At 42.9% G+C, this 16,484-nt stretch overlaps 1 protein-coding gene across 5 annotated transcripts in view; it reads right to left on the bottom strand.

Annotated features, from left to right (window-relative positions):
- Nucleotides 1-1,385: 1,385 nt before the first annotated feature.
- The window catches only part of LOC140280123 (E3 ubiquitin-protein ligase RNF43), a 79,620-nt gene continuing 64,521 nt past the window's right edge, over nucleotides 1,386-16,484 (bottom strand). For 4 of the 5 annotated variants that reach the window (XM_072375397.1, XM_072375400.1, XM_072375401.1 and 1 more), the window contains exons 3-9: nucleotides 6,988-7,062; nucleotides 6,715-6,846; nucleotides 6,474-6,575; nucleotides 6,203-6,373; nucleotides 6,003-6,105; nucleotides 4,235-5,737; nucleotides 1,386-3,921 (exon numbers count right to left, since the gene is read on the bottom strand). In XM_072375397.1, the coding sequence (XP_072231498.1) occupies nucleotides 3,896-3,921; nucleotides 4,235-5,737; nucleotides 6,003-6,105; nucleotides 6,203-6,373; nucleotides 6,474-6,575; nucleotides 6,715-6,846; nucleotides 6,988-7,062 (2,112 nt within the window). In that variant the 3' untranslated portion in view covers nucleotides 1,386-3,895. The remainder of the gene's footprint in view (nucleotides 3,922-4,234; nucleotides 5,738-6,002; nucleotides 6,106-6,202; nucleotides 6,374-6,473; nucleotides 6,576-6,714; nucleotides 6,847-6,987; nucleotides 7,063-16,484) is intronic. The other variant, XM_072375398.1, reaches the window with a different exon arrangement.

Raw genomic sequence — 16,484 nt, 5'->3', positions numbered from 1 at the left:
TTTATCATATTGTATAATGAACACACGACTCTATGTCGTATCGTTACTGAAACATGTACGGTGGCTCAAAGTAAGTTCTTAAAGTCAAACTGAAATTTTATTCATTTTATCCTCTGTTCCATGTCATTTAGATCATCTCTGTAAAACAACTCCAATTCCAAAAAAGTTGTGACACCGTCTAAAATGTAAATGAAAAGAGAATGACATGACTTCCAAACATCGTAAACCAATTCCTCTTTTTCCCACCAGAGCAGAGCAAATATATCAAATCTTGAAAGTGGGACTTATTACTGTCTGATGAAAATTATTAGCCCATCTTAAATTTGATGTGCAGGTCAAAACACATCTTAAAAAAGTGGGGACAGGGCCGTGTTCACCGCTGTTTAGCATCCCCTCTTCTTTTAACAACAGTGAACGTCAGAGAGCTGAGGAGACCAGTTGTTGGACCTCTGGCAGAGGATTGTTGTCCCATTCTTGTCTGGTCAGGAAGTCTAGCTGCTCAACAGTTCACGGGTCTTCTTTTTTGTACTTTGGAGTTTCAGGATGCTCCAGATGTTTTCCACTGGTGAAAGGTCTGGAGGCAGGCCAGCTCAGTAGGTGGACACCATGCTGTTGTAATAGATGCAGTGTGTGGTTTAGCATCGTCTTGCAGAATCACGCAGGGCCTTCCCTAAGTCGGATGAAAGCATGTGCTCTTATCAAGAGCCTCTTAAACCCAGATATACATTTGTACATGGATGGGGACTTTCCAGATGTGCAAGGTGCCAGTTCCAGATGGTTAATGCACCCTCATACCATCAGAAATGAAGGATTTTGAACTGAGTGCTGATAACAAGCTGGATGGTCCCTCTCTGTCGTTCTAAATCAGCTTGGCCAGAGAAAACCGTGTTACCTGTGTGACTTAGATGCTTTCTGTTTGATTGCCACACTAAATAACATTAATGATACTGTTTCTTTCTGTGAGTGGACCCATAATCAGTAACAAAAACACAACCCCTCAACCCCATGGCGTATCTTATATCAGACATAGTTCAGGTGAGAATTGAGTTTATCTTTTTACAAAAAGTCTAAATCAGAGGAGCTTGGAATTCATGCTGGAAATATTCATTAGTGTTGATATTCTTAATGGTAAATAATGTTGATCATCATTTGACAGATTCTTCTGTGATACTTTTCTGATCGCAATATGAATTTGGCCTTTTGTTGAAGGCTGAAACATTTAAATCATTTTGTTGTTTCTCTATTTAGAAAAAGCAAGCAGAATTCTCTCCAGGTCTCGTAAAAATTGCCCAGTTACTGTATTTTTTTTATCATTTTAACAAGATTAGCATTCAGTCATTTCTCCTGCATTTTAATAATAATAAAAAATGAATTAAGCAAAGAGGTTTTTTATTTCAAAATAATTTATTTGCATATAATTGGAATGAAGGCAGGTTGATATATTTGCGATGGCACCAGTAAGTTTCCATACAGAAACATTCAGTCTATACAGAAACCATTCTTTCAAACCTGGACAAAATGGATAAATATATTAGTAAATAAATATATTAGTGACATGTCACTATATTGAAATGTTCTATTATATATAAAATACAACACTAATACATTTCTGTTTTGTTGTTCTCATTTTTATAAACAAAGTATCCAAAATATACTGATATATCCCTTAAAGTTCTGGAGGGACTTTTTTTTTTTCTTTACTCTGTTAGAAAAGGCAGTTTCAGCTCGTAATCCTTTGCAAAACAAAACAAAAACAAACACATAAACAACACAAAGAGATAGGTCGAACAGGATGAAATGACACCAGATGATCTGTGGCGCCTCTGAATGCTACTTTCACACGTTGACGGTTTTGGGCTTGTTTCCATTAATACTACGAGTCATATGTGTGTGTTTTTGTTTGTTTTTTTTTCTTTTTATACAAAACCTGCTTAAGCCAAAGTGCTGCTTACAATTCAGTCATTTTCATCTCAGTCCCTGGGACTGTTTGGGCAGAATAAGGAAACCCTGATACTTTAGCTAAAGGAACTCCGTGCTGACACATTCAAAGTGAGGTATTAGTAAGAGGAACTGCAGATGATTCTGCAGCGACTGTCCAAAATGATTTCCACTTCTATTCTAACATGTTCTCTCTTGTAAGTGATTGGATACAGTGAGATTTAAAGGAGGGAACACAAACGACAAGGTTCTGTGTTCAAGATTTTGCCTCTTTGGTTCGACAAGTAAAGAGCAGTGTGTTAGGAGCTCCCTGATTTAGTTTGAACGAATAAGGCACATGTGAGGGTTAAGTAAGTGCTACTTCTTATGCGCCAATATCCGCAAGCCCTTTCTCTGCTGCCCAAACAATAAAAATCCCTTCATGTTTTCACTCAGAGAAAGTCCATGCTAAAACAGAACTGTTATTCGTTTGATCTCAGCTTATTTAGTCCTGGCGAAGTAGAGAATCGTCATCTGATGGCACAGCAAGATTTTAGCAACAGTTTTCAGGAATTTTCCTTGAAATACATTTTCTGTAAGTCTGACCACCAGACTGGCTTAATGGGAGGACCAGGTAACAAAGATTTTAACCTAAATTCTTTGATTTGGAGTTTTTGGGATGTTTAAACATTTAAGAAATATATTTGTCAACACGTACAAATGCTTTATTAAAAAAAAAATAAAAATAAAAGATTTTTAAGGAGGATCTTCCTTCAAGTGCCATTCTGGAAATGGCCACATAGATTTACCACAACAGAGGATCGTTTCCCCCATTCTGGTGTTATTACTGTAACTGGGATTAATTCTCCTCGTTTTAATCCAGTGTTTGATTGTTCCCGAGATATTTTTTCAGGCTCTACTCGTTACCGTTTGAAATCATTGGAAAGGTGCCCCAAGCTTTCGTGAAGCTGGTGCGACGGACAAGGTTGCGGCTGCTAGGTCCATCTAGCATGGCTTTATTCTGGTTATATGTATTAACAGTCCTTTTGTTTCCGGTACAACGGTGTGATGAATTAAAGAAACAGAGGATAAGTCTTGCCGTTGTTCCGATGAGGCCACCGTTTGAGGGGTTTTAACGGCACTGAACTCAAACATGTGAAGGAACCGCTGGCAAGAGAGGTGACAAAAACATGACAATAGCTTGTAATGACAATAACACAATTCAGTCAAACCGGTTTGTTTTGAAAGGTGAGAAATTAACAAACTACAAAAAAAAAAAACAGCTGCCATTATTGAAATGATGAAAACGAGGCCCATGCAAATTCATTTTGAGGGGCTGAGCATAAACCTCTGTCTCTCCATTTGGACAAGCCAGACTGCCAAGAGGGTAACTTTTTGTTGAGTTTGTGGGAGCTACATTGTTATATCAAAGAAATTCACTACAGCAGTACCTTTAAAGACCCTCTGTGTGAGGCATGTTAAGAAATCTGAGCTGAGGTAGGCTGGAGAGAAAAGTATCTCTCAGCTGAGACTGGACTCAGCGAAGGAAGGCGAAGATTTGCGTGAGTAAAAGTTAAGTACCTCTACGATGAATCAAGTTATTTTGTTATAGAGATAGTGATGCAGAGGTGGAGTCTCACTTCATGCAGGCTCAACACCCGAACCGAGGATCATTTGTTGGTTGTCTTCAAGGAGAACTTGTGATAGGAATACTCCTCCTGCTCTTTTTTCCCCCCTTTGTGATGTCATAGTCGTTTCCCCAGCAAGACCCCGACTTCACACGTACAGATCGTTAAGTATATTCATATCAAACATAATGAAAAGTTATGTATTATTCTAAAATAGGGGAAAGTAGGGGAATCATAGCTGGAGAATAGTGTGAACGAAGGCATTACTGGTGGAATTTTGTGGAAGACATGAGAGCCGCTGAGGCTTTTCCATCCTGGCTCCTGTGTAGCAGTGAGGAGGCAACAAGTTCTCACACCCCAGACTCCTCCTCTGATCCTGTGGACGCAAGAACAGCTCATGTTATTATTTTGCATTTTCTCCACTTCCTCCTCAGTCATAAAAATACCTTCCTGATCAAGATGATGTCTCATCTTTTATAGTCTAAGAAAAAGTCTATAAAAAGAAACACAAGCAGAAAGCTTTCACTTTGACCTTCTTCTCGTCTTGTTGCCGTGACTCCTTAGTGATATCATAATAAATGTGTCTCATTCACAGATCTTACAAAACACTTTTGTTAATACAGTGTTACTACAGCGCAAAACTGAAATTGAACCAAATTAAATTTCTAAAACCAGGTAGTGATACCCACCCTGACTGTGGTGAAATGATTGGCAGTATAAACAAATGTCTGTGTTGCAGTCACCTGCAGGCCCCTGGGGGAACCTACAGGGTGGCCGGTCCATAGAAGTCCCAGGTCCCATAAGTTGAGGTTCTGAATGGGCCTGCTGCACCCGTTTCTGCCACACAACATGAGCTCCAGCACAGCAAGGCCAGTCCTCCATCCCTCCAGAGTCCAGAATGAGAGGCACAGGGAGCAAAGCAGGGTGCAGCTCAGGGGGAGAACAGCAGAAGCCCGGGCCCTGGCCATAGTGGATGTGGATGCTGTGGTCGTCCGGCATATCCAGGCTCTGGTGGAAGCGAACAGAGGGGCCGTCAAGCAGACAGCCCCCCATTCGCCCCAGAGGAGTGGGAGGGTGTCCGTGTCCTTGGTGGCAGCAATGGGACTGGAGCTGTAAAGGGATTGGGGACACTAGGACCGGAGGTCCTGTGGGGTTGCTGGGGTCACAGTCCTGACACTCCGGCCCAGGGCTGAGCCGATCAGACGGGTCTGGCTTGGGGCAGTGACAGGGGCTGTGCTTCGGGGGGCAAACAGGTGAGTCTTTGTCCAGTACGAGAGCAGAGGGTACAGCTGTAGCAGCACTGGCCCCCTGCTCTTCGTCTGAGCCTCTGTTCAAGCCCTGGCTGTGCTCCCCCTCCTCATAGTGGTGGTGTCTATGGCGATGGTAGTGGATGTGGCTGAAAACAGTCTGTGGCTGTTCCTCAGGGCAGCCTGCTTTGTTCACCACAGAATCCAGAGATCTGGGCCGGGCCTGGGCATCAGACTCAAGGCTGTTTTTGCGGGGAGTGCGCCCAGGACCCGGCCCATAATACACAAATGGATCATAGTCACTACTCAGAGAACTACGGAAGGTGGACCAGCTGCCATAAACTCCCTGCAGGGACACATCAGTACAGTTCAGAACTGAGTCACTGGAGGAGCCATGACAGGGCCCTGAGCTGGAGTCACTCGCTGGCCCATCGGCCAAGTATCCACTGCGTTCTGTGTGGTAACTGCCACCCGAACAGCTTCCCTCCTCCTGCCGGCTGTGGACCGCTGCTCCTCGGGTCTGTGGTGTAATAGTGTGTTGTAGTCTTGAGCTGGATGCGCTGCGTGGAGCTGTACAGGAAGAGCGGTAATTGTGGCAAGACCGACGGGGGGTATAGTGGTGGGTAGAAGTTCTGCAGTTACCTCCAATTCTGTGGGGCCTCCCGGGACCTTCTGCAGAACTGTGGTACCCACAGCCTCCACCCAGCTGCCTACTGCTGAGGAAGTGCAGAGTCTGAGTGTCCATGGGAGAAGAGCCACTGTAGTGGCCAAGATTTGGATAGGGTCCAGAGGGCCCGTGGGGATAGTGGGGCCTCAAAGAAAAGGGGACAGCATGCTGGGGAAAGGGGTGGTTGTGAGAACTGTTGTAGGGCTGATGGTGCAGGAAACCCTGGCTTTGCTCTGGAATCTGCTGGTGTCTGTTCCTCTGGAGCTGCCGCTCCGAACCTGTGGACCAGCATTGAGAATATAATGGTTAGCGTTTTTAATGTAACATGTTTTAAAAATTCAGAAATTCTTAGCTGTTGCTATGCTGTGTTGCTGTGCAGCTTTTGGATTCTTACCATAGTTTAGTTGCTTTTAATAATAAACCTGATTAGTTTTACTAAAAGCTTCACTTCGCAGTAGTCCATGAATCGTGATTGAACCAATAAAAGTAGAAGGATCGCCTCTCGTTTAACCAAAACATTACAGCAAAAATGCTTCTGCTCACCCATGATGTTGTGCATGCAGAGCGGACAGGTGCGGTGCTGCAGCAGCCAGGGGTCCACGCAGTCTTTATGGAACTCGTGAGCACAGGAAATTATCCTCAGATGCTGGAACAGAAGTGAGACAGAGGTAGGTTTGTGGAGAAATAACCAGTGAGGAGCAGGTAAACGTATAGATGGAACGTAATCTCCGCTCCCCTCATACCTGTCCGTCCTGGAACTCTTCCAGGCAGATGGCGCAGACGGGACTTGAGTTGGAGCTGCTGGCCGAGCCCCAGGCCCCACGGTGGCGCTGTGAGCCTGAGCAGCTCTGTGAGCTGTAGGTTTTTGTCTCCAGTCGACTAATGGCCCGCATGGTCTGCTGATGGACGGAGTCCTGCATGCAAATAATGTGGAGAGTCAGAAAAACTATTTCTATCTGGGTTGTGAATTGCCACAATCGCTCCTGCTAGCAAAATGCTGATGCTATCACTCACCCAGGTTCTGTTGGACTTGCACTTGTAGCGGAAAGCAAAGATCAGGACGATGAGTAGAATGACCAGGACGATGGTGAGAAGGATACTCACGTCATAATGCTGCTGATAAGATCATCAAAAAGCAAATGTTATACTATTTTAGACACTTTTTACTTTACTTCTTCATATTTTGCCTTCAGTTTTTGTGTCCCCCTTTGCCAAAGGGTGAGATTGAGAATTGTGCGTTTATATCGGAGCTTACCCACTTAGGTCCCATATTTATCTCAATAACCACTTTGGCCTCTTCGTTCTTGTTGACCAAATCCATCAGTACTTCAGCATCCTTAGCCTTCACCAGCACAACTGGCAGTGGAAGGGAATCAGTTTTTCGCAGCTGCGTGTTGCACAAAGATGGCAGAAGAAGCAGAGGAGGAGAAACACAACAAGCCGTTATAGGTGACATTCCTGCACGCTTTTTTTGGACTAACATTTGTTGTGGGAGAAGCTGTAGCCATAGCTGTTGCTGCACACTCACCTCAACAGCAGCGTTGGCATCATCGCTGATATCAAAGATAACCGCCTGAGCCCCTTTATCCAGCGCCATGCGGGCCTGAATGAGACAAACACAAAATGCACAGGTGGCAATGCATAAAAATCGAAGAGATTTAAAAAAAAAAAAAAAAACAATCTGATCTCAAAGGTCAGCAGCCTGCTCAAGTTAACATGTGTATGTGTATTGACCCATCACTAGGTGGCAGTCATATCCCGAGCCTCAGACCTCACAGGGCAAACTAAAGCACAGCTCCTCCATCCACTTTTCCACCTGATGCCCCGGCCAAACACAAAGTAGAAAGTGCTTCAAGGCCACAGCACAAACTGCTGTCTGTTTTTAAATTTTTCTTTATACCTTTTTTGGAGACTGCAGCTACATGAAACAGGGAACAACCATATGATAGTGTGACAACTAAATGGGGGGAAATGCCAAATGACAAAATAAGTTCAATATCAGTCCAACATGCAAATGAGACCAATTTTATATTCAAACTAGGCACTGGAAATTTGCCACACCTTCCCCCCGCCATTTCTTTCATGTCGTCATTCAGCAGTGTGTGATTTCACAGCTCAAAGAACATTTAGAGGGTGCAGCATCTAAACAAGCACAGTGGCAGATGAGTGGGCTTTTAGTTTTTAGCACTCACTCTCCATAACTGAAGATGTACCTAAACTACCTCCAACTTGTGTAATGCTTCAGATAAAAGCAGCTTACACAAGGGAAAAAAAAAAAAAAACGAAATTGAGGGTAGTGTGCATTTCTGTACTTTTAGGAGGTATATCCATCTATCTATAGGTATTCATTCACCCTTTGACCCGTCTGGCCCCAAAGTGTTTTGTGTGTGGTAGAGAGCTGTGCATCGATAAAACAACTCAGGTGACACCTGTTTAACCTGTTTAATCTGTTACAGCAGGCTCGATGCAAATTAGGTGTTATAAATTAGCTTTATATTGCCTTGAGTATTTTGGTGAAAATCCACCGACTCCTGTAACCTGAAACAATACAACAAGCACACAGGGAATCAAAGAAAACCGTGAAATTGAGAAAAACCTGTGCTTGGGGAGTTTTTCACAAACAAGTCAGGTGGTCAGTCAGATACTGTGAAAATAAGTATTAGAGCTGCTTTAAAGCTCCCCTTTGTAGCCTTAGCTAAGCTTAAACCCCCACAAGCTACTGGTTGACCTGCACCATGGAAGAAGCTAACATTCCAACTATATTGAATTTGTAAAGCCTGAATTTCATTGCTGGGGAATTCAATTATAAGTGATTTGTATTTTTTGCCTGAAGTCACGTAGGGTTATTTAAACACCTGAAAGATGTATTCTAACAACTAAGTGGTTTACATCAAGTGTTTACATAGAGCTGTTGATGGGGCATTTCACAAGGTTTAAATGCAGTGGAAACAGTGCAGCTTGGACATGAGGAGGAGGATGGTTATTTAGTGTGAGTAAGTTGTCAAGAGTCTTTTATTGTGTGCTTTAAAGCTGACGGTTTTAGTTAAGTATGCATGTCTCTGTTGTTTCTGAGTGTTGTTTTTGTCATCAATGTGCTCCACTAAAGCCCAGGAAAGCTTACGGCAGAAAGAACAGCAGTGTCATCAGTGCCTCATCATATGCTCTGAAAGACTTAATGAGGAGGCATAATGTTTCACACCTAACGGCTCAGGTCAAACACAACACTCGGCGGTACACACGCACTCACACACAAGGCATTTCCGTCCAAATGCGTGTGCACAAAGAGGTGTAACGCTCTCTTACAGAACTGCCGGTGGAAGTCAAAGCACTGATAAAGCGTTATATGTCAGAGAGAGGTCAAGTGCCTCACAGCTCTGTTGCAACAGCCTTTCCCCTGTTTCATCACAACTATAATTGTAGTACATGCATAGGCCTAAATGGGGTGCGGTCACATGGGAGGAAAAAGCTCGGAACGTTCGAGATGTGGGAATTTGCTTCACCTGGAGTTCAAAAGTTCCCTCCGCAGCAGAAGGATGTGGTCCACCGAACACTCACAAACACGCACGGCCCAATAGGGCTCAGAAATATATCGCAGTATACTTTCCAAATGAGTGCTGTGGTTTTTATCATATCTCAGTATTAGTACAACTGGTTTCAGAGTGTGGTTTGCCAAACTACGTGCCTCTACTGAGCCACAGATCCGGAAGCAGGCTGAGAGATCTCATTACATGATTAAGGGGGAATATATTTAAACTTTAATGGAGCAATGAAAATGCAGGGCTGACGCTAACAAGGCAGTTAAGAGTACTATCAGCACAAGGGTTTCAACATCTCCAGGTTTGTTATGGTCGGAACTGAAACAGACATGGCTGCGGTTAAGTAAACACCCATCCTCACGAGGTGCAACTTGACACATGTGATTACACACTATTTGGCATGCGAGCAGAAACAATTGCAGCATCGGAAATGACTGTGGTTTACAGAGCTATACAGCAAAGACGTCATCCCAGAAAAACTAACAAACAACGCACAAACCACATCAGTCTGCTTCTACTTTTAATGCGGATGGGTTTTCGATGGAGGGTGCGGGTAAACGTGAGGAGTTTAGCGGCAATTCATGGGACGGTGAGGAATAGTTTCAGATGAAGGGGGGCTGAGTAGCGGCTGCAGGTAGAGTAGAGATTTCTCTAAAAGAAAGAAACAGAGCTTCGACTCTCCTCCCTGCAGATGTCTTCAGTGCAGGAAAAGCCCACATTTCACTCAAAGTGTCTGTCTGCATTGCCAATGTAATGACTTTGTGGACTATTTTGAAACGTATTTGCTGAAAGCATCCCATAGTTTCACCAGTTTCACCTCTAATGCTTTTATCTCGTTAAAATCTTACTCTACTCCAGAGCCTTGAGAGAGGATGAAATCTTGCTATTAACCACAGCTCATCTTGCGTAAACATCAGTCGGAGCCAGTGATCTGCCCACTCCAGCAGTGGGTGGCCTTGTCGACACCAGCCAACGCTGTTTGTTTACATCTCCACCAAAGTGCAGTCTGTGAGCCAGAGCTGGTATCACTTCACCGAGCTCAAACAAACTACACTGCTCTGGTGCCTTTACTTTGCATAAAGGACAGGGCTGATTTTTCCATAGTCTGTAAATATCTCAATGCTTGTTGATGCGCCAGCGTCTGTCATAGTTTTTTATGTGGTGTTGATGGCGGAGCCAAGCCAGCTCTAAACAGAGATAAAGTCCCTGTCATGTGCAGCCTCGTTCTGGGGTAACAGAACAAACAGCAGGGCAATAATGACCCAGAAAAGCACATATGAGCATTCACTCTTGATGTGGAGAAACATCTGTTCATCAGTCATTTAATTTCTGGTACTTAGGTGGAGCAATCTAACCTGACAACCCAAAACACCTCATCTGGGATAAAAAGGTACCTCCTGGATGCCCAGGAGGTATCTTTTGCCCCAACCACCAGCTGCTCCACAGCTTGTATCTTGATATACTCTAATTCCTCCATGGCCTCAGAGTTTAAGGTGTAAATTCCCATCACAGCGGCTTCATGCTTAGCTGCAAACCTGCTGGAATTTTTTTTTCAGATGGTTTGCCCTGCTCAGTGAAGCAGATAAGATCACATCATCAGCAAAGAGAAGGAAAATTCTGTTCTAAACCAACCAAATTGGATACTCTACGCCCCTTGGCTACTTCTAGAAATTCGGCCCATAGAATACCACAGCAAACAAATTCAGACCCGTTGCAAACAAAGATCTTGTCCTGTTTATACAGCCTGGGCCATAGCAGTCACCCTCTAGCCACGAGCTCCCAAAGCAATCGCTTCAAGACACACAAAAACCTGTTTGCTGTAAGCTTTTTCCAATTCCAAATTGTGCATGAAAACATGTGGCCGTGCTGTATTAGCTTAACAACTATAATTATGGAACGGCTGTATATCAACCAATAGACTCAATTTAACTTTATGACACTTTCAGAAACCTGGTGGGTCTATTATCCCTTATCATGATGCCCTAAATCACTCCGTGTGTCTACACACTATAATGTGGAATAACATGCGTGGGCGTGAGGAGTGAGAGTAAAAGAGATAAAGAAAAACGGAAAGAGAAAAGAGGAATTGAGGGGAAAAAGGCGAGCAGGCTGTGGTGCTTCTGCAGTCAAGTGTCTAATGACAGAGTGCAGAGCTCTGGCCCTACAGGTCTGAGGCCAGCGATCTGCCCTGTCATTCCTCCAGACCGGCACACTGGAACCATTATCGAGGTATTACTGGGACACACCACATGCTTAAATGAGGGGAGGGATGGGGGCTGGGGATGACAGAGGTGGCAAATTAGTGCTGAAAACAGGTGCGTTAGTAGTTTCACCTTCAAAAAGCTAAAATGAAAAATTAATTTTTGGGAAAAAAAAGAAGGTCCATAAGTGAAGTAATATCTCAATCCTGATTACTGTTAATACAAAGTGTAACAGTAAAACACTGTAATTCAGTCCTAATCAGTACCTTCCATTTCAGTTAATTCCCCCTGAGTGTTAAACACAGTTTGTAGACAATTTGCAAGACAGGATCAGAACAGAGGCCACAGCTGTGGGAAAATGCTGTTTGAAGACTTGATTTCATGGAAAAGTCACATGATGCCAGATCAGATGAATATGGTGGGTGGTCAAGTGCCGCAGTGTGTTTCTTTCCCACCCTCTCTACTCACCTGATCTAGCATGTGACTGTTTCCAATTTCCTACATTTAAGTGCGCATTCGAGGGAATCCCTCCTGTCTGTCCCTGAAGATTCAGAGTAAAAAAAATCCAGAATGCAGGGTGGTGTAGTTACAGAAGAGGAATAAAGTGAATGGGTGTGGAATACACATTTCTTTTTAATCAAAATGGAACATTACAGACTGTTTCTCATTATTTAACAGCTATAGTTTGTATGCTTAGTCCTGTTTCTACCTCCTGCCATTGATAGGCAACAGATCCTTTTTTATATCACATGTATGCAAAACATTGACTCCTACAGCGTTCGGACCCATTTCAATCTAGTTCACCTGAATAGCAGACGTATTATCCCACTGATTTTAAGAGACTTGTCAGCAAGACGTCCTATTTCAAATAATATTGTAGTAACCAGTGCAGTTGTCATAATGTATGCTAAAAGGATAAGCAAAATATGTGACTTAGGAAGCATGGATGATTTCTGCTTTTTCATCATCTTTCCTACGTTTTTCTCTACTGCTTTTTCATTAGCTCTATTCACATATTTGTTGGCAATAAATACGTCCTTGTTAAGTCCACCGCTGTTCATGTTTGGTCATTTACACAAGCCAGGCTGAGGGGCTCAGCTGCACATCAATGTGTGCTTACACAAAGCATCACAGAGTCAGCGGAATGACGATAGCTTGCTTTTACACATGCTAGTTTAGCCTGTGTTAATCTCCCATGCTGCCTCTACACTTTTACACACCGAAGCATAACAAGGACACATCAGTCATCAATCTTTAAAGTCATATATATATGAAAAGTCCCACTCAGTTTCAGTCCAGTCCTTGTACCTGAGAAATGTGTTGTTGTTTAAGTCACCCAACACTTGCCTACGATTCATTCAAGCACAAATGAGGCACCTAACTCAAGGGATGACCCAGTGTTGTGACTGTGCATCACAGATAACTTGGCAAACAACTTTTGTTAAGTTAAGTTGTGTGTAGCAGTCAAGAAGCCATTCTTAAGAAAGGGAAACAGGAAGAAAAGGCTGAGCTATGCCAAATGACCCAAGAAGTGGACTGAAAATCAGTGGCAGCAGGTCTTATGGAGGGATGAATCCTCCCCAGAGCCCAGACTTCAACATTATTGAAGCAGTGTGGGATCATCTGACAGAGAACGGAACAAAAGGCAGCCAACATCCAAAGAAGAGCTTTGGGATGTCCTTCAAGAAGCCTGGAGAACTATTCCTGAACTATTCCTACTTAAATTATAGTCTAAATACTCACTTCACACTTCACTAACTAAAAAATACTAAACACAACAGGATGGGAGATCATCAAGTTTAAAATTCTCTCAGTTACTACAGTGATATGTCTTTTTCTTGGTTCAGTGGTCACTGTAAAAACATAAGCACCACATTTGCTCTAAATATTGTTTACCTAGCTTTGAAGCTGTATATTTAAGTCTAATTGTGAGTAAATAATTGCTGTGTGTGTGTGCGTGTGTGTGTGTGTGTGTGTGTGGTATGATTGCTGGGTGCTCGCTTCTGGCTGAGCGGCAGCTGAGTTGGTTGGAGGAGGGAAGGGTGTGGCCCTTCTGGGTATCCATTACTCATATGACTTCTTTGATGTGGGGAGGGGGAGGGGGCACATACTGTATGAAGAGGAAGGAGGAGGGAGGAAGGCAAGTCAGGGCAGGTGAGGAGATTCTACCACTCAGGAAAAGTTGAAGCCTGAGAGGGTGGACCTGAATGAAACACTCCTCCCCCTACTTTTACCTTGCATTGATCCCGGTGCACCCACACACACAGGAACACGCACAGAGAAACATTAAATCCAGCAGCTGGGCTTGGCCAACTTTCTCTTGCAGAGGAAAGAGCCATACAGGAAAAAGTTATGAAACTGATCTGTCTGTCTGGTGGTTAGAGAGGTCACTGAAGCTGAGCACCCCCTCCCCTTTCATTAGCAGCCACTGTGACACACATTTGAAATGCAAAGCACAAGGTGACAGAGAAAGACCGGAGTCATCTGATATACTATCACTTGCTAAACACATCATCGAAACATCAAAGGGCCAGAGCGGCGAGCGGCTGTGCCCTGGGGGTGTGAGCAGATCAGACTGATGTGTTTGCCAGTGATGATGGAGGCAAGAGATCCACAGACTCCACTGGACACACCTCACTATGCAACCTTATATATTCCTCCTTTGACCTCAGTCCAATGTCTGGCACTCAGTGTTAACAGAGGGTTAACAGCCAGCCAAGTGTCAAGAAGAAGAAAAGCAGCCACAACAGGCTGCGCTGCGCCTCATTAATCAATCAATCAGACTTTATTTATTTAGCACGCTTCATACAAACTGAATGTAATATAAAGTGATTGACAGAATGCACAGGCAAAAAGAGACTTAAGAGCAATATATCTCGTCCCATACTACCCTGCCCCGCCCCAGCTCTAATCCATCCAGCCACTCTCTACACCCAATTCTACAAGATTCAAACCAGGAGCCCACTTTCAGGGCTAATCACCACACTGTCCCGTCCCACCACAGCTCCACAGGTTTGTGGTCTGAACCACGCTCAGTATAAAGAGCGAAGAACAGAGAAGGCACGTTCACATCGAAATCTAAAAAAAAAAAAAACACATTTTAAAAAAGTCTCATCGATTTGTGTGAAGAAACGCCAGAGGCAGAGAAAAAAGGTGCAAAATTGTTGTTTTTGTAGTACCAGAATCACAAGCTAGTTCACAGCAAAATAAGAATAAAAACAAGTGAAAGGTAATTAAAGTCAACTTAAAAGTACAAGAAAATGAACTGCAAATTACCTAAACTAAAATTTATAGGGAAATATATAAATCAATTAATTAATGAAATTGAATTAAAAGCAAGAAAACATCAACACTCTGCTGCCCTCAGGTCTTCAGGAAGGCTGTTCCACAGATGTAGGCCATAACAAGAAAAAGATGCCTGACTGTGGGTTTTTAGTTCTTATTTTGGGTTTGATTACTTAGTTTCTCTTCCAGAAGACCTGAAGGTTCTGGGGGGTTCATAGGGTAAAAGCAGATGTGATTAATAGATAGGAAAATGGCCACGTAGAGCTTTAAAAAACTAATAATGGTACCGTAAAATCAGCTTTAAAGCTGACAAAAAGCCAAGGAAGAGTCTTTAAAAATCAGTGTAATGTGAACTCTCTTTCTGATCTGAGCTTTGAAGTAGTTTGAACTCTAATATGCTCTAATTTGGGTCTTCTGAGTCCTGGAAGGAGTAAAGGTGTCCACCAGAGTCTCGGTCTCTAAAAATGTTCATCAGGTGATAAGAAAACATTTGTTCAGGCTTTTAACCTGCTCTGACGGTCTTCACCTGTGACCAGCACCTCAGTTTTGAGATAAAAAGCTCGCTCTCATCCGCTTCATTTAGAAGTATACAGGAAGTGCTGATCTGCCAAAAAAGTAAAGTAAAAAACCATCACTAATCATTTCAGTTTCTTCCATTCAAGGAAGAAAGTATAACCTTCCATAAAACCAGCTTTTTTTTAAGCTTATCTTTTAAGGCTTCTGGCATCGAATTCAAAGAACAGGTTTTCAAGTGGTCTTCCCAGCTGACATGTTGCACCGAAGCAAGCTGGAAGATTTACTAAAACTACAAATTTCACACCGGCAGAGTAGTTTGATTTGACCGTCCAATGCATCATTATCCCTGCGAGGTAACACAGCTATACTACATGGATATACTCACCTAAAGTGAGTTCATACGCACATTTACAACACGTATAAAGTCAGGAAAGAAGAAAATATGATACATGACATGTACGTGTCTTTTCTGATACTACCAGTGGGGGGCAGTAAAGAGGGGAACTTTGAAAAAACCTCTCTCTACATAAACACCATATTTAATTATGCCACTTTGATTGCTGATTGTTGATTAATATTTTAGTTTATTAATCTGTTACTTATTTAAAAAAACAACAGAAAATGTTCACAAATGGGAGGCAGTTGTTCCCTTTTAGCTCACACAATTTCTTAAAGGTGTCCCTCATCAAAAGATGTAATTGATGGTACAACATGAGCCGAACTGCTTAGATTTCATACGTGGGAACGTCAAAGTTTCAGCACAGCGTCGTCTTCTGCTGTGCAATACAGCACCTGAGAAAAAAGTGATAACGCCGCACGTTTGTTTTGGATGCAGCAGAGTTCCAACAAGCTCATCTTTCTGTGCAAACATTTAAAATTACATCTTTCTCTTACACAATCATGAACCTGGCTTTTTTTTTTTTTAAAACATCAGTAACATGGATTGCTGCTCCTCTAAATAATCCCTGTTATCAACTGAAGCTGTGTAAGCATATCGTGCAATTAATCATGCAACTATCATGACATACAGCTGCATTTAACTGTAATTAAGTATGATATAAATAGACCACTTGGGTTAAATGGCAAGTAGAGATGTAAAGAGGAAAAATGAGGTCTTTGGATAAAAAGATGTCTGTTGTTACCGGGGTGCACACATACAGTAGTTGACCTCAGCTCTGACACTTTCTCCTCCCATCTCCACACATACAGAGGACCTTTTGAAAAGCGTAGCTGTAAAAGCCATCACATGATGAAGCCGGGGCAAAAACGATGCAGCCTTTAAATAAGGCATTATCTGTCTTTATTTCACCAATACTTACAGACGAATGAATGAACGATCGCGTACTATAGCTCTGTTAGCACATAGGTGCTGTTATGTGGCTACTTGCAGCTATAGGAGAGCTAACGGAGGGATTTCTACACACACACCTCTACTGGGACCACTTTTTGCCCCGTTCACTCCGTTATATGGATCGCAAGTTATCCAA

Source organism: Leuresthes tenuis, unplaced genomic scaffold, assembly GCF_036924035.1.
Source record: "Leuresthes tenuis unplaced genomic scaffold, fLeuTen1.0.hap1 SCAF_21, whole genome shotgun sequence".
Taxonomy (NCBI): domain Eukaryota; kingdom Metazoa; phylum Chordata; class Actinopteri; order Atheriniformes; family Atherinopsidae; genus Leuresthes; species Leuresthes tenuis.
The sequence above is the reverse complement of the archived record's forward strand: the minus strand, read 5'-3'. Positions and strand labels throughout refer to the sequence as shown.